Consider the following 21,490-nt stretch of genomic DNA (forward strand, 5'->3'; position numbering starts at 1 on the left):
CATGCTTATAATGCACCTTAATCACATTTCTGCTTGCTGAGTGGTACTTACAATTCCATTAAGGTGGCCACTAACAACACAGTTAAGACACATGCATAACTTTACAGGGATAATGCCACTAAATTCAGTGAATCAATAGATGTCTCGCCTGTTAACTACAATTTTATGCCTTAAGAAGATTCTTAAATGCTTGCTTAAATGAAACGTTATAACATGGATTTTATAATCTGATTATATGTTATTTGGTATTCCTCAAAAAAAGCTTGAAATTAATTTTTCTTCAAGACTTTTAAGAGATTCACCAGGCAAAATAAATTATCATGATACCACTGTAAAAGTCAAGGCCTGCACAACAATAATTCTGGATACCAGCACTGCTGTGTCTCAACATTTCATCACGAATATATAGGAGGAAAAATCTAAATATCTTTATGTATATTATCTGGTTGTTCCTGTAGAATAAGACCTTGTCAATAAGGGTACTATTGATAGTAAAGAATAATTAGTTCAGTTTTTTCCATGTAAGTAAAAGTCCATTTAGCGATGTAGTGTAATTTCTAGAGGCAATGATTACCATGTCCTCTTCATGTACATGCAAAACTCAAATGCTTCAGTAACACAGATGAGTCTGAAACAAGATTAAAAGTGATAGCACTTTTTTTTTCATCTTTTTTCAGAGGAAAAAAAAAGGGAACAGGAATGACAAACAAAGCTAACACAGGCAGGCATCAGACACAGCAAGTTGCTCAGTGTTTTTAGGGTTGTGCTTGTATTAATGTGTGAACTCCTTCTGGGATAGCCAGGGATTTCTGGGAATTCCTGGAGGAGTGTCAGGGCACTTGCTTTATCCCAAAAAAAGCAGCCATGGGGCTTGTGACTTCCAGCAGCTTGTAATGAGGCTGTCTCTGATCAAAGGGTGCTTTGAGCTTTGAGCAAGGAGAGACAAGCATCCATTCAGCAGGTGCTGGGAGAGGTCAATGAAAGGGCCAGCCCAGTATGAAGTTCCCAGAGAAGCATTTTCTGCAGATGATGTGCGAAAACCACCTGGAAACCCTGCTGCTGAGGAGAGTGTCTGTGTGTCAGCAGGGGGAGAGTGACACAGCATGAACTCAGCACACTCCAGAGCAGCTACCCCAGCATATCAGACACCAAGTTCCCAAGGGATGATGGTGCATCTTACTGAGGGGGCATCCACCAAGCGAAGGGGAGCTGTGACAAATCAGGGGCTGAAAGAAAGAAAGGTCTGTGTTTATTTGGTGCAGAAATGGAGACTTGCAGCAAGCATCTCCAAGCCAGAGACTCAACAAATGCAGGAAAGAAGTTCCTTCTCTGATGCAGAAGGGTCAGTGTGGTGGTAGCAGATGAGGTGCTGAGTCTGAGCAGCATTTTGAGGAGATGATCCTTCCTGTCTCCTGAGCACGGGCAAGAGCACAGCTGGAGCACTGTGTCCAGCGCTGGGTGTGACAGTAAGGGACATACACATTCTGGAGTGAGTACTACAAAAGGTCACAAAGATGGTAAAGGAACACCCTTGATGCAAGAAGCAGCTGAGAAAGCTGAGACTTTTCAGCTTGGAGAAGGGAACACTTGGGAAGGGAATCTTATGTAAATAAATGTGTATAAATGTCTTATTGGGTGAAGGCAGACTCTTTTCTGTCATGTCCAGAGACAGGACAAGTGGCAATGAGCACACCCCAAACCATAGCTAGTTATGTTTTAAAAAAAAAAAAAAAACAAAAACAAACAAACAAACAAAAAAACCCCAGAAACTTTTCAGTGTGCAAGAAGCCAAACAGTGGAATAGGTTGCTCTGAGAGGTTGAGTAGTCCCCATGCCTGGAAATATTCCACATTCATCAGGATGCAGACCTCAGCAAGCTGCTGCTGTAGCTCATTCTACTCTGAGCAGAGAGGGTTGTACCAGACATCTCCAGAGGATCAGCCTGGTTTTGTGAGCACTAACTGTTTCTGAGATGTAGTGACCCCAGACTTTCAGAAAGTTGCAAATGATCAATCACAATAACATGATATTTGCAACCATTTGACTGTACCACCAAGCCAGGAGATGTGTGAAAGAGTGAGACAACCCTTTTTGATGACCCATTTCCTGCCAGCAAATACCAAACAAAGAGTATCTGAAAAATCAACCTAATGTGTTTCACGAGCCTCATCCTTAAAAACAAAGGGATATTGTGATTCTATGCATGCATTTTCTTATGTGTGAATCTGTACAATGCAGACTACACAGTCCTGAATGAGAATGGAAGATGACCCATGAAGCATCCACATTATTAATTGTTGTCAGTCTGGTGAAAAGGCTTCAGGGGCCCAGCCCTCAATAGCTTTATGTTGGAGGAACTAATAAGAGTCAGGCATTTAAAAATTGCACTTGTAGTCAAGGCACTCCAGATAAGCATGATTCTTATGTTTATTCTGGCATGACAATTTATAAAACCTTCTCTTTAGAAGTAAGTAAGATTGAATAATAAACTTAATACCTGCAGACATGTGCAAATGGAAACAAATCTCTCTGTAAAAATGCAGATCTAGATTATAATTAGAAACTAAGAAGCAATTTTCCTGTAATTTTGAAAGCATATAAAACATAGATAATATCACAGCTAAATGAAGTTTACAATGACTCTCACAGTTTTAGTTGAGCCAACAGAGCAAGAAGCAGAAAATACAATACATGTAACAGGTCCAATGAAATTAAGAAAATAATGCATGTAACACTGAGAGAGTGAAAACCTTTGTTACAATTTCACAGATCTTGTATGTTACAGATTGAGGTCTCTTTTAGCCTTAAGGATTCTATGATTCTATAATAATGCACAAAATATTCCCAAAAATTAATATAAGTAATTTTAATTAAAAGAGACAAATTTTTTCAGAAGTGCTACTTTTTAAAAGACATGCTTACCAGAATGAGATTGGACAGGTATATGTGGAAAATTTTTAAAAAGGGAAATGTGCAAATGTGGTAGAGTATATGGTAATTTGCCTTAAAGGTAAAAGTGGAAAAGGCAAAAAATTGATATAACTTTAGGATATACACAGCGAAATGGGCTGCAAAAATCTTCTGTTAGTCATTTTTCTCTTTCCTGTGAACTGCTCTTTTAGGATCCATTTAGTAATTAATTGCTGTCCTCACTAGATGCTAATATTGCAACAGAAAATCTACAGAATAAATTGTGCCAGTGCAAACGAGGCAGTGATTGGCAGGCCTTTCTTAATTATGGCAGTAGGTTTAGCACTTGTGTTAATCCAAAATTCATTAACATGTCTCCAGATACCACTAGTTAAATTCAGTTTGCCAACAGGCAGAGTCAGTTCTGAAATTAGTGCTTCAGAAAACCTTGTTATTGCCTGCTGTCCTCTGAAAAAAAATCACTGAGGTCAGGTTTCCTGACATATTGTTTGACTGGATTCCCAAAACAATTCCATTATATTCTCAAGAGGCGACTCTGAACACAAAACGTAGAATGAGGTTTGTGCCAAAACCACTTATCTACAAGTAAATCTCTTATTTCTTCAAACAGATTCTTAATTCCTCTTTTTATACTTTATTGATGTGTTTTTCCAGGCTGTATTTTCATGATCAATAGTTATTCTACCCATATAGACATCTCTGTAGACAAAAGAGACAGAAATGCAAATAAGGATAAAAGCTACATAAATTTTTCAGAAATGGATCATGCCAAATATCCTAGTGTCTTCCTTTGACAGATGTTATTTACTTATTTACAAGGAATGCCTGACAGATACAATCTCTCTGGATTTCGGAAATGTATTCCATAGGAGAAGACTGATTAAAATTGAAAAGGTGGGGATCAGAAGCCAGACTATAAAGTGGATCAAAAAGGAGATCAAACAGGCTATGCTGAAAGTGTCCTGGTATTGGTAGGTTCCCTGTGCAGTTCTTAGTCTATTCTGGAAAATTTCGGTGTTTTCACCAGTGACTATGCCTTCAAGGGGCAAAAAAATGTCCTTTTGGGACATATATGCACTAAAGAAATGTAACAACAACGTGGATAAGGATGGGATACACTGGTAACATGGAATGAGATCAAATGCCACATGGCAGAATTTGGGTAATCTTAAAGACTGAGGCAGTAAAAATAAGATTATATGTGTATCTTGAGGCATTTACAGGCTAATAACAAGAACTTTGCTAAAAGTAGAGAGTGCAGGTGTTTCTAGAAAGAAGAGAAAATGTGCAACAGTTCAGATAAGTCTCACACTAGAGTCCTGCATTTCTCTTCAGTCTCTTTCTTCAGGTAAATTAAGGATTTATAACCTACCTTTGTAATGTCATAAAGTTATTTTTATCTCTAATATAATTACATTGGGATATACCATATTATGCAAAATTTTCTCCAGTCTTATTGTGAAGACCTTCCTTATTATTCTTTATTTAGTGCCAGAGCTCTAAATCTTGCAGTCATTTTATACAGAACTCCTCAGATCCCTGAATAGGCCATCATATAGAGTCATGAAAGACAACCTGCCATTAAACACTTTAATTAATCTCCTCTAAATCTAGCATCCAGATTTCTGTATACATCTTCATTCTTATTTTTCACTCGTGTATCAAATGATTTTACATATATTCTTAGAATATGCTGCATTCTTTCTTGGAAATGCTTGGTCATTTTGCATTGTGTGGACAGATGTAAAGATGGAAAGGGTGAATGCTACAGAACAATTAATTATATAAATCCTTTCCCCATATAATTTCTCTAGTCTTGATTATCAAAGCTCCTCCCTTTCTTAGCAGACTGCTGACAAATAACAACTGAAAAACAACATTATCTCATTGGGCTCCCCAGAGCCTTCAGAATTAAACAGAAGACTCTTCTACTACACTCAGTCCTTTTCTCCAGGTAACTTCTCCAGTTTGCTTAAGTTCCAAACAATAAAAACCTTTGTAATTACTGTAGCTTGCTCCCAAACAATATTTTTTTGTTTATGTTCAGTTCCCAGCCTTGTCAACCCCTGTAATTTACTGTCAGAATTACTTTTCTAAATGTATTACAGACACACAAATGTCTGTGTTTACATCTTTTTATCATCCAATTCTTCCTACCAGTTTTGACAGGATTTTATGACCAATTTTATTTTTATTTTTTCCAAACTGTTTTTTTCATCTTCCTTTCCCTTTGTAAACTTTGCAAGTGGCAGATTATTTTCAGTTTTAAAGGTGTTTTCATGCTGGTATAATTTAAAATCTTATTTCATAAGGTGCATTTAAACAATCTTTTTTAAGTTTAACTGTTTTGTCTGTAAGGAGATTTTAGTATTTGGTTATGTCTTAATTAGCCTATACAATCTCTGAGCATGCAAGAAAGAATTCCATGTGGATTGCTTTTCCTCTGATTTCTTTTAAAGCAGACACAAAATAATAGTCAAATTTTATTATTAAGTAATTTATGGTTATTATTACTGCATTTGTTACTGATAATTAGATTAATATCTATTGGCAAAGGAGTGTTATTATATGACTTTTGCACATATTCTAAGTTCCTGCCATTTCATTTTTTTATTTGGTAGACATCTTTCAGGTGATTCACAATAAAAACTCATCACTTTATTCCTAGCTTTTATCCTCCAGCTCATTTTTTCTCCAAAATAACAGAATAAAATTTCAGTCCTCTGACCTGTTTTTGGAAATAGTCAAGTAAAACTCACAGAGTTTTATAGATTTTCTCTGTTGTCGTTGGAAGCATCTATACAGAGCAATTCATCTGGCATATTTTGGAGAATTAAATGATGAGGCAAACCATGCCCCACTAAATGACTTTCTCTCCTTTCATTCTAAAAGCTCTGTAATCAACTAGTTCATGTGTAGACAGCTGCACTCATCACATCTGATGTGACACAAAAAACACAAATTGAATTCTGTTCCTACAGTTTGCCTATTTGAATAGCTAAAGTCTCTATATTCCTGTATTATTCCATTTCAATACTTGTCCCCTCTCCCACATTATCTAGTTGCATGGCACACATTAAATAAGGCAAACCCAATACATCACAGTAGTTTTTCTATGACCATTCACAATGCTAAGAAAAGCTGCACCTTTTATCCACTACATCATCATGTGTCTGCAGTGTTTCTGTTATTTCTCATGGGGGAGAAACAACAAAAGCAATACCATATAAGTAGTCCTTGTCTCTAATCAATGTACTGTTCAATATTTGTAGTGTGTCAATCTGCTGAAGTTATAAGCCCTTCTGTTTTCCTGTGTCTAACCTTATTACTTTCCATTTCCTAGCAACAAATCATATGGTTCAGGCACAGGCTTGTGACCCTGCTCTATAGGAGTCAGGTTCAGTTGTTCTCACCCTCAGTGCTTTTTCCACAGTCTTCTGTTATTGTCAGGTTTCATCACCCTTCTACATTTCCCTACTTAGAGACCCTCTTGTTACATATCTGTCCAGAAATTCATACCAAAATGTGTGCTCATACCTATTTAATACTCCATTAGAAACCATTATCAAGTCAGGACCATGAAGATAAAGATTTACATTTTCAGAAATTTTTTTTCATTGATCTGGCTGTTATTGATTCTGACAGAGAGATCTCTGAGGGAGGACAGAGAAGCAATTGTCACAGTAGCAGGGAAGAAATCTAAGAAAATTTACAGTCATCTTTACAACTCTAGAAGTGGCAGAAGGACTTTAAAAATCAAGAAAATAAAAGAAAATAAACATATTTCCCAAAGAAAATATATCTGTATTAGTTATTCCTATATGAACCTTAATAAAAGATCTATATGTAATCTCTGAAGACACTGAACCCCATGAGAATTATTCTCTATTTTGATCACCTCCCATTTAGCCACTGTACATTGACATTTACAAGGTCTGTGTTACCACAGATTCCAAGGACTTCACAATCTGAAAATCATCTATATAAAACAGGGTGACATTTTTACAAGGAGCAATATGAAGGGCCAGACTCCAGATGACTGTTTTGATGACCAGATGACTCCAGTGACCAAGATCTGTGTTGAATTTAATTATCTGAGAACCATCCATGCAGCACCAATTTGCCTCTCTAAGTTACTGAAGTACCAGCATTTACACTCCCCTTTCCAGAGGCTCCTTAACCCCAACAGTGAGACACACAGCATCATCTTCACCCACACTGCAGCTTGGATCCAAGAGGCAGAAGGCACACTTATTTTTTGTCTATATCTCTGATCTGAGTTGTCCCCTCTGGACAGAAATCAAGAGAAATGCAGCTACAAATTCACAGGAATCCTGGATGCTGAGGGAGGCAACTCTCAGCTCCGCAGTCCCAACAGTACCTTGGCACAAGGTTTGAGCCCTGTCCAAACACAACAGCCATTGTCTCTATGTACCACACAATAATTCACTAAAGCACTACATCTAAACCACACCTTATCCCTTCATATTTGCTGTACAAATTGATGTATGCATTAGGAACTTGAATTAGCAACTAGGGTGTAGAAACATCTGCTTGAACATTAATATGTTTATTTTACACATTGCTCTTAATTTTCTGTTTCACTATACAAGGTTTAGAAGAACTTATTAAAACAAGAAACTTACTAAAACCATGTGTATTTTATGCCTGGGTAAGAAATAAACCTTGCCTAAGCACATTGTGCATAAACAATATCCCTTGTTGGTTAGAAATGGTGAAAGTGACAAACAGAAAAAATTATCAGTGTTTGAGCTGCAATTAGTCCATGCATAAAGGAGGATCAATACAGCAATTTGTAACTATCAAAAGCTGGAGCCTTTAAAAGCCGACTGGCTTGGCAGAAACCTTCCCACAGTGGCTGTATGTCAATATAAGGATTATTTTCAAGTACCTTTAGTTGTTTTTCTCTAACGTGATAAGCAGTGGACTCTAATATCCTGAGGCTTTCCCTTCAGATCTCTGGGTAGGACTTGGAAGAACCACACCAGAGACTGCACTAAGTAAGCCTTTCAAGTTTGCACAGTCTGGCATGTTCTGAGGAGCCTAACTGCCCTGTAGCTGCATATCCTGCATGCAGATGATGACTTGAGGTTCCATATATCACTTCTGCCTTCCCATAAAATGCATAATAATCACCTCTAAAAAGTGGGACACAGCTGCCATAACTGGCCATGTTATGAGTTGTGACTTGATGCTACCTAGGGATATATTTATAAAATGTGATTATGTGTGACACAGGAACACTGCCAATACATTTCTGTCTCTCAAATCAGGATCAAGCTACATTGGAGCAAGTCCAGGGTAGTCCTCGGGTAGCTGAAGAATTACACAGGAAAACCAAACATTGATCCAGCTGGAGCCCAGGGTGAGCTATAACGTGTCTTCTGTGATTGTATTTGTTTCCTTGGCCTTACAGTCAAAAGAAAGAAATCTATTACTGAGGTGTCCATAAGATACAGAATTTTGCATTTTTTTCTCTTCTTAAAGTGTTTGGTGAGTATATGGCAAATCTTGAAAAATAAATTCTGAGCAGGCAGCAGAGTACAGTGCATGGGTGATATATATATTATATATGGCTACTTTTCCACCAAGCCTGTACAGACTCTATCCTCTGCCTGCCACAAGTAAGCACAAACTCCCTTGTCTTTCCACTGAAAAACACAGAGCTCCCAGGGAAATACTCATTTAGTGCATGTCAAGGCCTATCTCTTACTGTGTGTCTTAGGGTGATTTTATGATGTTTCTATCCCCAGACGTCTGTTTTGTTTATGCTAAATATCGAGTTTCATGCTTTTAAGATTAGATTTGAGAACAAAGGGGGAGAAGGCAAAGCAGTGGGGGTTTTTTGCAGCTGTATTCAAAAACATAGAGATAAGAGCTTCAGCTCTCTCGGTGCATATTGTCAGCAGCACAGACAGCAGCAGAGAGCTCTCCGTTGCTTTTGGTTAGTTCTTTAGCTAGCTGAGGCACAGGAGTTCCCCGGACTGTGGTTTTTCTTTTTCTTGGAACTGTTCAGACCTGGTCCGGGCTGAAAACCCAGAAGAACACCAGGAACTCACATCTGTGTCCCACCGGGGCTGGGACGTGGCATTTCCCAGAGCCAGAGGGACTGGTAAGGGTGAGCGAGCAGAGCTCCACCCCACAGCAAGGACTCTTTCTGAATTTGTCATCTCTTCAGAACAAGAGCTTTCATTGTTTAATATTATTCATTTTCTCATGTTTGTGAATACTGTCCTTGTAAAATAAAGAGTTTTTTTACTTCTCTCAGTGGAGATTTACCTCCCAAACTGGTTGGGGTGGGGGCCACTTGAATCTGCTTTCTCTTTTTCCCTTTGAAAGTTCCCTCCCTAAATTTGCCCTGAACCAGAGCAAATACACTGTGCCACTCTTCTACTCCTGAAAATAAGCACATGTGGCAGAGGGCACAGCTATAATCTCAGGATATTTTGTATTTCTCAGACAGCTCAGGCAACCACTATGTTATTAGGATGCTTTCCAAGCTCTTTGGAGCTATCTTCCAGTACACAGCAAGTGCAACAACTAAATTCAAAGTCACATCTAAGTGACTAGATGATACCCATAATAAAAATAAGTAATTTTAAATGCAAACTTTTTTCTATTTGTCTGCTTGGCAGTTGACCTGGATTTTGTGGTTTTTTATCTTTTTAAGAATCCATTAAAGCTGTTAAAGTGATGACTTTGTCATAGCTGGTGACCGGTATGGTTGATGAACACTGGTATTCCAGACTCAACAAAATAAACACTAAATTTTCTATTGAGTATAGTACAGCTACAATTTTAGAAACCTAGTGTTGATAAACATAATACTTCTGAGATTTTTTGGTTAGAATATAGAATTTTCCTTTTTTCAACTAAACATGAAAAGGTAAAATTTAATATCTACTTTCCAAGAAATATTTGTGCAAGCTGATGATGTTGCTCCATTTCAAAATGTGAAATAAAAAGGATGAGTCAATTAAATTCAGTTAAATACTCACAATCTCACAGCATTCAGGTTGATTCATTGGGTTTTAATTCTTCCAAGCATTGGAAACTTCTGAACAGTAGTAACTAGAAACAATTCCTGTCTGCTGTGATATTTGAATGGGACTGTGCTTGTAGGACAAGATTACAGATTTAAGATAAAATTGTTGTAATCATCCTCTAGCATTTTTCCTTGACTAATTTAACCTGAATAGATCCATTTTCTATTTTTTTATTGTTTGCTATATTGGTAAATTCTAATTACAAGTGTCTTGAGCAACTCTGAAAATGTTACAAGGAGATTTGTAGTTAGCATATACCTAGAACTGCAAACACAAAAAAGTCCTGCAGGAACAGACATAACAGTTTGGGTCCAGTTTCTTCAAGATAAAACATAACATGCTATGTGGCCAAAACTATTGGATACCTTAATCCTCAGAAATAAAAATAAACACTTAATTTGCTGGGATATAGAAGCTTCTAAGATACACTATCTTCCACATACTTAATATTTAATACTATTAGATATGCTTTAACCAGCCATTGAGAAAACCTCTGACTTGCAGCTGACTACAGAATACATACAGAAGTAAATGAGTGTCTATGGTGCCTAAATGCAAATGAACAGGATCTCTCTGGCAGCCTTGAGAGGTACCAGCTTCCCCAGTTATAGGAAGAACAAGATACTTACAGTGGAATCCACAGCTACTGAAACAGGGAAAGCATTTGGCCCATAAGGGATAACTGAATCCTGTCTCTTTCCTCTTGAATACCTCACTTAGTTTCCTCAGATTCTCCCTGTTTTTGCTTAAGGTCACATCTGGTAACAGGGTCTAACACATCTGACTTGCTCTTGAACCCAGTACTCCTCTGATTACACACATGAACTTGGTTGATTACTGTTGAGTACATCTCCCTTGAGCAGAAAAACTAAACAGTGACATCTGATGATGTCAGTAACGTCTATATTAATTTTAAAATTATTCTCTCTTCACTGTAATTCCTATGCTACAGTATTTAGCCTACATGATTTTTCTGCCATTCCTTTTAAGATAAAGAAATTGTTATTTTTCTCTTTATATTAGAATGTAAATTTGCCAAGATAATTTCACTGACAGTGACCCTCTATTTTTTGTAAGCCATTACTAGATAGATCACTTTTTACATAAACTAATTATAAATGCAACTTATTTATACCATCAAATTCCATTAACAAAATATTTTTCCATTTTTGCTTCTATATTCTCTCTAATGTGTCTTATTTCATTCTTAAGTAAATGTAAGTAAATAAAGAAGGCTCATATTATTCAGTTATAGAGGTATTAAAACCAATCCATTTCGTCTCACATCTGTCCTGATGGCTTGTAGAACAGTTGTATTACCAAACAGGTCATAAATCAACAAGTGGGGAAATTGGAAGTCTGTACAAACATTCTCATTTGATTTGATAGATTTAGGAGATTTTAAATTTAAACATTCAAGTTAGGAAGCTTTCCAAGGTACTGTTTCCCTCAAAACATGTGTCAGGCCTTCTTCCTGTTAATAAAGACAAGGATATCTGAAGGGCTTAAAAATGCTACAAAACTGAAACTGTGATGTTTCTTACACAAATTAAGAGGTAAAAGAACCCACAATTTTTATGCACTCAGATACCTTTTTACTTGGAATGGCAAGGGTTAATTTGTTCTGCCTCTTTACTACAGCTTGAGTCTTTCACTTGATCATATTAGAAAGGATATATCTGGATATCCTTACCTATCAAGAGATGCAAATCAATTTTCATTGAGTAATGAGAGTAAATCCTTTATCACCATCCCTTACATATTAATTATTAAAATATCTTATGAATTAGACCTTGTTTCTGAAAACAGAATTGACCTCAGTCAAGTTCTGCATCATGAATTTTGTATGTAGAGCATATATATTGCTCAATTAATCAGTACTTAAGATCTGTACATAAGCAAAAGCACGGCTATAAATTGCACTTACTTTCAGGTTCTACATTCTAATTTCGCACCAAGAACTTTCATAATCACTGATTTTAATCATATGGATTTGTGATGTTCCTCAGAATCAGAGCAGTTCCAAGCTCTGGTTGATGCACCTGCTTACATTATGTCTGTACATCACTTTAAATCCATTAAGAGTGATTCAGATCACTCTGCAATTTTAGTTTCTTGTTCAGCCACCTGTATTAATTCCATTAAAATAATTAGCATGCCAAAGCAGAATTTATTTGAAATCATTCCCTGCTAATTCCCAATAATAAATTAACACTGGTAACAACTCTTTAATTCATTTAAAATAAAACTCAGCTCAGGAAACTAGACATCAGGATTCTTTGTTGTAAGTGGTGTGCCATAGTCCCCAGTGCATTTGCAAACCAAGTCAGATACCTGTGAAACTAAGACAAAAGTACATGAAAAGAATTCTGAATTGAATTTTATGAATCCAGGTCTCTGTTTGTTTAAGCTTTGTCCATGTTTTCAAACATTTTGCTGTACCACCAAGATTTCTAAAATACAGTAATTTCACGATTATAAGCCGCACCATTTTGACTTAAATTTTGGTCCGAACCCAAAGTGCGGCTTATAATCAGGTGCAGCTTATATATGGACAAAGAACAAAAAGTGGCTGGCACCCAGAAGTGCGGCTTATACTCAGTGCGGCTTATAATCGTGAAATTACTGTAATTGCACAGAATTATGACATGATGTAGGTATGACAGAAAAAATACCACTGATCTTAATAAAACTCCAGCAGAAATTCCCCCTGCCACTCCCACTCCTGCAGCTGAAAGCTGTACCTATTTTTTCAGCACAGTACAGATTAGTGAAAACTAGATTTGCTACCACAGTGAGTCCTAGCAAGGTCAGCAGAGTTCAGCCCTACGCAACTCATGGTTAATCTTATTTGTCCATATCTGATCTACTCATCTGCTACTATCTCACATTATATTTAGATCGTTTTTTGACCCTATCAGAATATGGCAACAGTGGCATCCTATTATCTTAAGTGTTTCTGATAGTAAAAAGTTCTGAATTACAAGCTGCCTATAAGAACTCATAACTTGCCAAAAAATGCACGATGTGCCCAATTTAAACTATTTTTAAAAGGTTTTTTTTCTCTATGGGTAGTTGTAGACTTGAGAGGAGGAATTTTAAAAACCTGAGTGAGGAGCATAGCACCAGTACATTCTAAGTGGGACATTGAGTTCTATTGTGCTTAATGCCTCAAAAAATGTCAAAACTTATCAGCCTGAAAGTGCACCATTTTAAAGCTTCTCTTTTAATGATAAATAATGATTTGAGAATGCAAATTTTGTACTCAGTGAAAGAATAGAGAGGTGTCAGCTTTCTTGAAGAAAACATTTAAAACAGTCTGAGCTGAATATTAAGTCAAGAGAGTTTTTTGCATAGATTGATGTCTTAGCAACTTCAAAAGATAGCAGAAGATTAATTTTGTAAACAGCTGATTCCACAATAACGATTCTCTAGAGGGTTCAAAATTCTTTATGAAAATCTCATTCTTCTGGGGTTTCTCTAAATGTTCTGTATAGATGCTACTTTCTCAGAAAAAAAAATTGCAATGTAGAGTGATCATTAATTTTTATTTTAGTCAACACCTTATTTTGAGTTAGCCTGCTAGCTTCTGTTCTTTTATTCTCATTCTCTGGTATTATTCTGTCCTTTCAGGATGAATTTTTTTGATGTTCCCTTTTTAAACGGGGTTAATGCTGCAGTGTGTCTCTCTGTGTTCAGCCAAAATTAATCTTTTCTCAAAGGCATTAAATTAACATATCTAAAAAACAAATAACAGCAAGGCTTTCTTGTCCACTCAGACTATTAAATTAGTTCCAGAAGAATAAAGTGAAACATTGTAAAACAGAGTTAAGTGATAATATTTTTCTGTCTTTCAAGTCCAGGTAATGTTATAGAAGCATGGCAAGACTGAGGTGGGCAGGGAATTCTGGAAATCACCTGGTTCAGCCCCTCTTCTTAGAGCAAGTTCAGCTAGAGGAGGCTGCCTGTGTCCAGCCAGGTTGTGAATGTCTCCAAGGATGGAGATCCCACAATGTTTTTTAAGAAACCTGCTCCAGTGTTCTTGCATATTTGTCACAAAATCTGAGAAAGAAATACAGTTGCTGTACTTTGTCCAGAGAAGACCAAAGAAAAGGTTGCAAACTTAGAATATATTTCAAGTCTTTTCTTCACCAGGAGACGGAAGTGATGTTGCAGTGACCACCTGAAGAAGCAGACAACATTTACCTAGGTATTGATGGTAAACAGGACTCAGTGCTTCCACCTATTCTCTGCTCCATTCTCAATTATCCCTGCCTACATAAAAAAAAGTCAAATTACCAAGTATCCCTATTACTCCCCAGGATAAAAAGCCCACCAAAGCAAATAAGATGTCTCATTTCAAGTATGTTGGTAGAGATCAAGTGCTGCCCTTACCTTTGTAAGTGTAAAACTCATATTGTAATATCTGTAAATCTATTTTATTACAGAGTTCCATTTATCCCTAAAAGTTCTAAAATGTGTAAATGTAAATATAAATATAAATGTATAATGTATAAATGTATGATTATAGGTATGCAAAAAAACAGCTTCCCTACACTGCCTATAAAAACACAGTTTGGGAGGAGAGACACACACACACACAAAAAGAGTGGTGGCAGGAAGAGAGTTTTATTCCATCCAAGAAATAGCCCTGTATCCATGCTGCAATTCTTTGCCTGGAAGGAAGTACAAAGATAATACTTTTCCTTAAAATCAAAACAAAACCACCTTTGAAACACTTCCATCCACTGCAAATGCATGCTCAAGTCCTGTTCCCGTTAACTGATGAGTACTTATGTTGAATTCAACAGAACGCTTCTCCTGAAGCACTCAGCACATGGCAGGGTAAAAACTCTTAGAAAACACCTGCTTGTTTTGTAGACAGAATAATGAAGTTAAATAGAATGAGAGCACTAGAGTAATGTGGTGGGTGAACATATTGAATCATGCCACAATGACACTATTGTGCAGATCACCATTTATAAACCTAATTAACAGAAAAACCTCTTCTCTTTACAAAACTTTAAATATGAAACACCAGTTTTGCATAAATATCTCATTTGAATACAAAGAGTGATAGGAAAAATCTTTCAAATATGGCAACTTATTAAAATAAGGACATTTTAAATGGTAATATTCACTTTTTTCCTGGGGAAAAAGGAAGATAAATAGAGTCATGAAACTTTCAGAAGGTCTAAATATTTGTTGATCAAAGAAACAGATGGGCTGGTTATGGTCTACTAAAAACATCAAGAACCCAAGGTACTAAGTGTGCCATATCTCAGAACACTGCTTTTCTATTTTCATTTAAAAACACTTCAGATGTACACAGATATAAGCAGTACAAGTTACATGTTAGAAGTTTATTTTCCTATTAAATTAAATTAATTTTAAAATGCCCATTCAAAATGAAAACTAATTGAGTCCAGAGGCCATTCTTTCCTAGCTCTCCTATGAAAAACACAGGCAACAGTAAAACAGGAATCTACAGTCAGCAGTTACTCACATCTTGTGTACAAATAAATTTCTTTATTTCAATTACCAACCAAATTCTATCCCCGTTAAAACCATGATGAACTATGAGATTTTATGCATTTAGCATACAAATGAAAGAATATCTAAGCAGAAACAAATGTCTGATCAATCACATCAGTTCACTGTGTGCTGGTGGTTATGATCACCCTTCAGCCATGAAGGTGTCATGGAATATTACACAGATGAATTCTTCAGGGAAGCAAATCTTCATAATTTGTAAATTAAAATTAACTAAGTAAACAAAAATAAATATTCTTCAAAGTGATTTCTTGCTATCAAAAGCAAATCAGTTACTCCAACAAACAGAAATGTGTGTTTCCTTACCCTTGCAAATGCCCTCCATGAGACAGAATATTGAAGAAAAGGAAAAACTGCCTGTTTCAAAAATGATGGTTAATTTTTGATTTTTTTTTTTTAAACTGTGAATATGATTATATATTGTCATTCTCAGAGAGAATTTTGGAGAATTTTCAACCTTTGTAGATATTTAAAACCCGGCTGGGCATGGTCCTAAATAACCTGATTGTGCTGATCCTGAACTAGGCAGAGGATTGGAGTAGGTGGAGGTCCTTGGGAGCTTCAGATGGACTGTGATCCTGTGATTGCCAGGGTAGAAAAACTGCATCTTGAATGGCTAAGAAAGCCAGGGTTTTCCTTTCATTTATCAGTTAATTTTTAATATAAGACATTATTACTGATTGAGGCTCGGATGCATAGGATGCACATCAAAATTCACACACAGCATTACTGTTTACTCCCAGAAGGAGTCTTGTAACTTATTCACCTCTGTCAGACACAGCAGTGCTGCCTTGAAAAAGAGGAATTGTGGATTAATAGGAATAGGCAAAGTCTTTAAAACCATCCTCTTCTCATGCCTCTGAATGCATGACTAAGAAAATAAAATGTATGGGCATATAATGCACCCAAAAAATTTGTACACTGACACATAATGTGGACTAGCCTAGTACAGGGAATATTTAACATATCCCATGGGACAGGAAATTAACCTCAAATAAATGCTTATTTTTCTTCCTTCTTTTTTTCACTCTCTTTCAGTAAATCATTGTTTCAAAATCAAATACATTTTCATTAGAGTCCAGAAGGCTTTTGTCTCCGTTTACTGCCACATTTAGAGTTAGCAACAGAAATTATGACAGGTATTGATGAAATATAATTATCTAGGGAGTGGAAGCTTTCATATAAAAATATACATCTTATCTTATTATGCTAAACATTCATGCTCACCAAATGAAAATATATCACTTTGTGCTCTAACAACACAGACCCGGAAAAAAATCCACTGGAAATGTAGGTAATTATCACTGCAAACCTTACAATATGCTGCCTACCTTTGTCATCATCACAGTATTTCCCATTTTTCAGCAACATACTATGTTCTAGATGTTCTTTAAAATCACTAAAGAGTCATTAAGACTTAACTTTATATTCCTGGAGTCAGGGATTCCCTTTTCATGAAAATTGCACTGGAAGAAAAAGCTGTGAACTATAACCAACACTTGTATCAACCAAATTGTCTGGTGAATTACCTAAAGCAAAAAAAATCTTCCACTCAGAACTTAAATTCAAAATGACCTTGTGCTTTTTCCAAAAGTGCTTGCAGCTGAGGTAATTGGAATAAATTGTGAGAGTGCTTTTCTCTGCATAGTTAGAAGGCATATGTAGTACATGAATTACCACCAAGTAAGCAAAAAAAAAAACCCAACCAAAACAGAGTACATAATTCCATTTCTTTGTAAAATAATGGCAAATATTTTCTATAATAATTATGACTTCTAATAAAATAATTTAGGGGTTTTGGAAACTTTATTTCACCATCAAGTGTGTGCTACACATTTCAAACCTACATTCATCAATTAATCCTCTTTGTTATAGGCCTCTATTATTAACAGCATAAGCACCTGTAACTATATTTGCCCAGCAGGCAGATTCCAGCTCCATAGAATATTATGTAGTGTTGTTTAAAAACATACATTGTAGTTTTGTTTAAGCTCATTAAATTACTGAGTCAAAAACAATGAAATGGAAGTTGGAACTGCTAGTGAATGCTTTAATTGAAATTTAAATATGTAAATTGAAAGTAATTTCACTATTTGCTTATGTAAGGAAATTATTAATTAATTTCAGAAGGAGGAGATTTTCAAAAGGGTACTTTTTTAAAAACTTTCTTTCTCTTGCAAACACATAAGCAACTACTATCAAATGATTTTACTCTGTCAATAAGACTGTACAGGTCCTCAATTTGTTGCCATAATAGCAGTTTTTCTCTGGAATATTTTGATTGACAGATTCATATTTTTAACATCTGCCTCTTTTGGGAGCAGCTTAATGTTAGGATGAAAAATATTAAGATGAAAAATACACTGGAGGTTTCAGAGCAGGTGAAAAAACTCATCATTCTGATTAAATGAGAACTGCTTCTAATCCTGTTTTCCACTGTGCCTTGAAGTACCCTATATAAAGAATAAAACCTCACTTGTCACTTATGGAACATTTGAGGAAGAGAGGGGAAAAAAAAAAGAGTACATGTAACTTACCATTAAAATTTACTGCTCGGATATAGCTAAGTAGTTCTTTACCATCAGTTGTGCTCATCCTTGGGCACAGACCAATGTATCCAGGACAGAGATCTTTATGCATGTTGTGCAGGGCATAGGCCATGGAATATACTGCATCAATGACAAACTGAACTTTTCCTTCTTGCTCGTAGGCTGAGTCCCTCGCAATTCTTTCTAAGCCTGCAGAAAAAAGAGAAAGAGTTTAGTTCTATTTGTGTGGGCACAAGTGTGTACCTGCATGAGAACTTGCATGCAAAAATTCACACTGGAATGTAAATAATTACAGCTGGATTGGCAGGTAAAGCTGGGATTTGTCTACCCATCGCCTAAATAAACAAGACCAGGAAAAATATGGCCATCTGGTTCTGCCTCTAATCATTGTACACTCTGCCAGGTATGTACACAGTATGTTGATTTCCAGGCCAGGAAAGAGGACAGAACATTTCATTACAAGAAAAGGTATGGAGATATATGTATTTCTACAGTCCAGTAGAAAAATTCTCTTTCCACCTTATTGATTTTCATTCAGGAGTTGTTTATTGTTATTTGTAGGACAGCTCTAGAGCAGCCTGCTGTTCTGTTTTAGATAAATTTAGGGCTATCTTGATTTTTATCCCTGTCTATTGTTTGATAAACATTATTTAAACATCTCAGGGAAAAAAAGTTGAATGCTTGCCAAGTGATGTGACCATCTGTCTCCATAGTGAAAAATGCCCATTCTAAGACATTTTTCTATATTTACTTAGTGAGTTATGCTTCATGTTGAGAACCATGTACTCTTTGCTGTTTCCTACAGGGATATTTATCCTTCAGAGAGAACACAGAGCAAAATCAATACATCATATAATTTTTATTCTGCAGGAATTGCCCAAATTCATCATCTATGTCCATGTAGCAGGGAAGTTTACATTAATAGGTGATATTACTTAGTGGAATTTTTAAAAATAAAGCTCAGAAAAAATTATATTTTAAATAAAGAATCAACATGAGATCCCAATTCCTACATAAAAATTCAGATGCTGATTTCAAAGGCTCAAATCTTCATTTTCCAGGGAAAAAGTGAGTGATTGGCAAATCTGGATGTGAAATTTGCCCTGCTGAAATCTACTGTCAAATTCCTCTCACCTCAGTGAAGAGAAGAATAGATCCCCAGGCAACCTACCAGGTTATCAACTCATTCAATTTGAAAATAATCCAATCTTATTATTTAATGCTATTTAGAAATGAGACAAAAAATTTGCATAATTAAAAAAAAAAAAAAACTCCCCATCTTCTTTTTATTGTTTCTTTTTCATATCTAAACAGGATTTTACAAGTTCAAGATTTTGCTGAATCCAAATTTATAAAAATACACTGTTTGTGCCTGAAAATATACTGGACACAAGATCATTCTTTTGACAAAGTATGCAAGCCCATATAACTAGGGGAAAAAGCCAGGGAGCATACTCAGAAGCCTTTCTTCTGTTTGTCTGCTGCACTTCAGTGCCTCCATATTGCACTCCAGTAATAACATATGAACAAATCTGTAATCTGACAAGCAGTAGTGCTTTGTGCTTTAAACACCCCTGAGCACTGGAAGCGATAGATAGCATTGAAAAATCATGGCGTTGCTGTTATTTCTCCTCAGGGATTAGTTAAAAAAAAATAAAATCACTACTTCTTGAAAAGCTGAAAACCATTTGAAGAGGAAGGCAGAGATCATTTTTGTGATTTGTACAAGTAGCTTTACAGACACTTTTTAAGACGTGCTCTCTAATGAATGACAAATAATTAGTGAATAATGCAACTGTACTGCAAATAAATAAACAGGAAAAAATCTTTCCTTGAACATGCTGAAAATTACACAATTAGTTGCAGTGTATTGCCCAGACATAAAAGAAGACATGAAGGATGGAAAACATGAAGCTTAATTAGTTTACAAATTTACTGACTGATTTCATTTGGTAACTACCTTCCAACAGCAAATGATGGGTAGAGCTCATGCTCTCCCTTTTAATTGTTCCTGCCTTGTTAAGGACTGTAGGACAAGTGAAGGACAGAGTTTACAGAACGGCTTCAGACACAGAACAGTCAGTAACCTGGACACACTCCCAGAGCTTCCACATTCTCTAAACAGGATGGTCAGGACAGGAGTTAAAAGGAGATCCACTTTTATGTGGATCAAATGTAATTCCCATCACATAAATGCATATATGTGTATTCTGAGGGGTGAGGGAGTTGGTGAAAAACAGACCAGAAATATTTTCTGTAATAAATTCTAAGTCATAAAACACTAACTGTTGCAAAGACTTAAGAAAGCATATTGTACTAAGTGATATAGATTTTAAAATTGGGAAAAAAAGAGTTTTATTCCTTCCTATGTTATACTGTAGTTTAAATGCATATAAAACATTTTCACACAAATTTCTTCCATGGCATAAGAATTTACCTTTAATCTTCACAGACATGTTCCTATAAACTAATTTATCACATAAATTGCAGAGGAAAAAACTCATTTATTTGGACTGAATGTTTTTCTATACATACAAAGGGGTAAGGACCATCACAGAATTATCATATTTAAATCAGACAAACCCAGAAGGCAATAGGCAAGAGGAGTCTGTGCTTTGCATAAGTAAAAACCACAGCAAATGGGATTATATGCTCTTTCTCTCTCTTTTTATTTTCTCTCTCTGGAATTCTCAAACATCTAAACTAACATTTTATAAGGATGACAAGAACTCATCAACTTAAATTACACTGCTCTGCTCTTGATACATGTTAATATATATCAACAAAACGATGCATATTGTCTAAGCCATAAACAAGGTCAGCTCCTACAGAAGACACTATAATTTTTCTTCAGACTGGTATGCCAAGTAATAATTGTTTCATTTATAGCTTGACTCTCAGCTCTACAAGGCACGTTTCTACACACATTGGTGACTAGAAGGAACATAACAATTTGTGCCTCATAAAATAAATGTTTTAATGCTTCCTTAATGATCACTTCAATTTCTTATCCTACAGGTTTTCCTCTGGAAAAATTGCTTAAGCTGTGTCATTATAAATAGAGTGAAAAGGTATCCCCAGTTCTCAAATTTGCAGTGGTCAGACATGGTCTGACAGTGTGTCAAGAACTGAGACTAGAAACTGGGCTCACCAATTCCTGATCAACTCTTCCTGATCACCAAAACAACAGAAATCCATGGAAATGTCCCATGGTATTTTCCAGCAGGTCTCACAATCCAGCTGTTGAAAAGGGCAAACCTGACATGAGCAGGATGTCAAGACCAATGAAGAAAGTGTGTAAACATAAGTACTAATGCCATCATCTTGGGCTTGAGAAGATCTAGGAGAGCAAGGACATTGGCCCAGGAAATGTCAGCTGTCCCTGGATCA

At 36.1% G+C, this 21,490-nt stretch overlaps 1 protein-coding gene across 3 annotated transcripts in view; it reads right to left on the minus strand.

The window, feature by feature from the left end:
- GRM8 (glutamate metabotropic receptor 8) overlaps positions 1 to 21,490 on the minus strand; it is a 315,998-nt gene that overhangs the window by 103,388 nt on the left and 191,120 nt on the right. For all 3 annotated transcript variants that reach the window (XM_033057743.1, XM_033057746.1, XM_033057744.1), the window contains one exon: positions 18,089 to 18,289. In XM_033057743.1, coding sequence (XP_032913634.1) covers positions 18,089 to 18,289 — 201 coding nt within the window. The remainder of the gene's footprint in view (positions 1 to 18,088; positions 18,290 to 21,490) is intronic.

The sequence above is a fragment of the Catharus ustulatus genome, chromosome 4, assembly GCF_009819885.2.
Source record: "Catharus ustulatus isolate bCatUst1 chromosome 4, bCatUst1.pri.v2, whole genome shotgun sequence".
Lineage (NCBI taxonomy): Eukaryota > Metazoa > Chordata > Aves > Passeriformes > Turdidae > Catharus > Catharus ustulatus.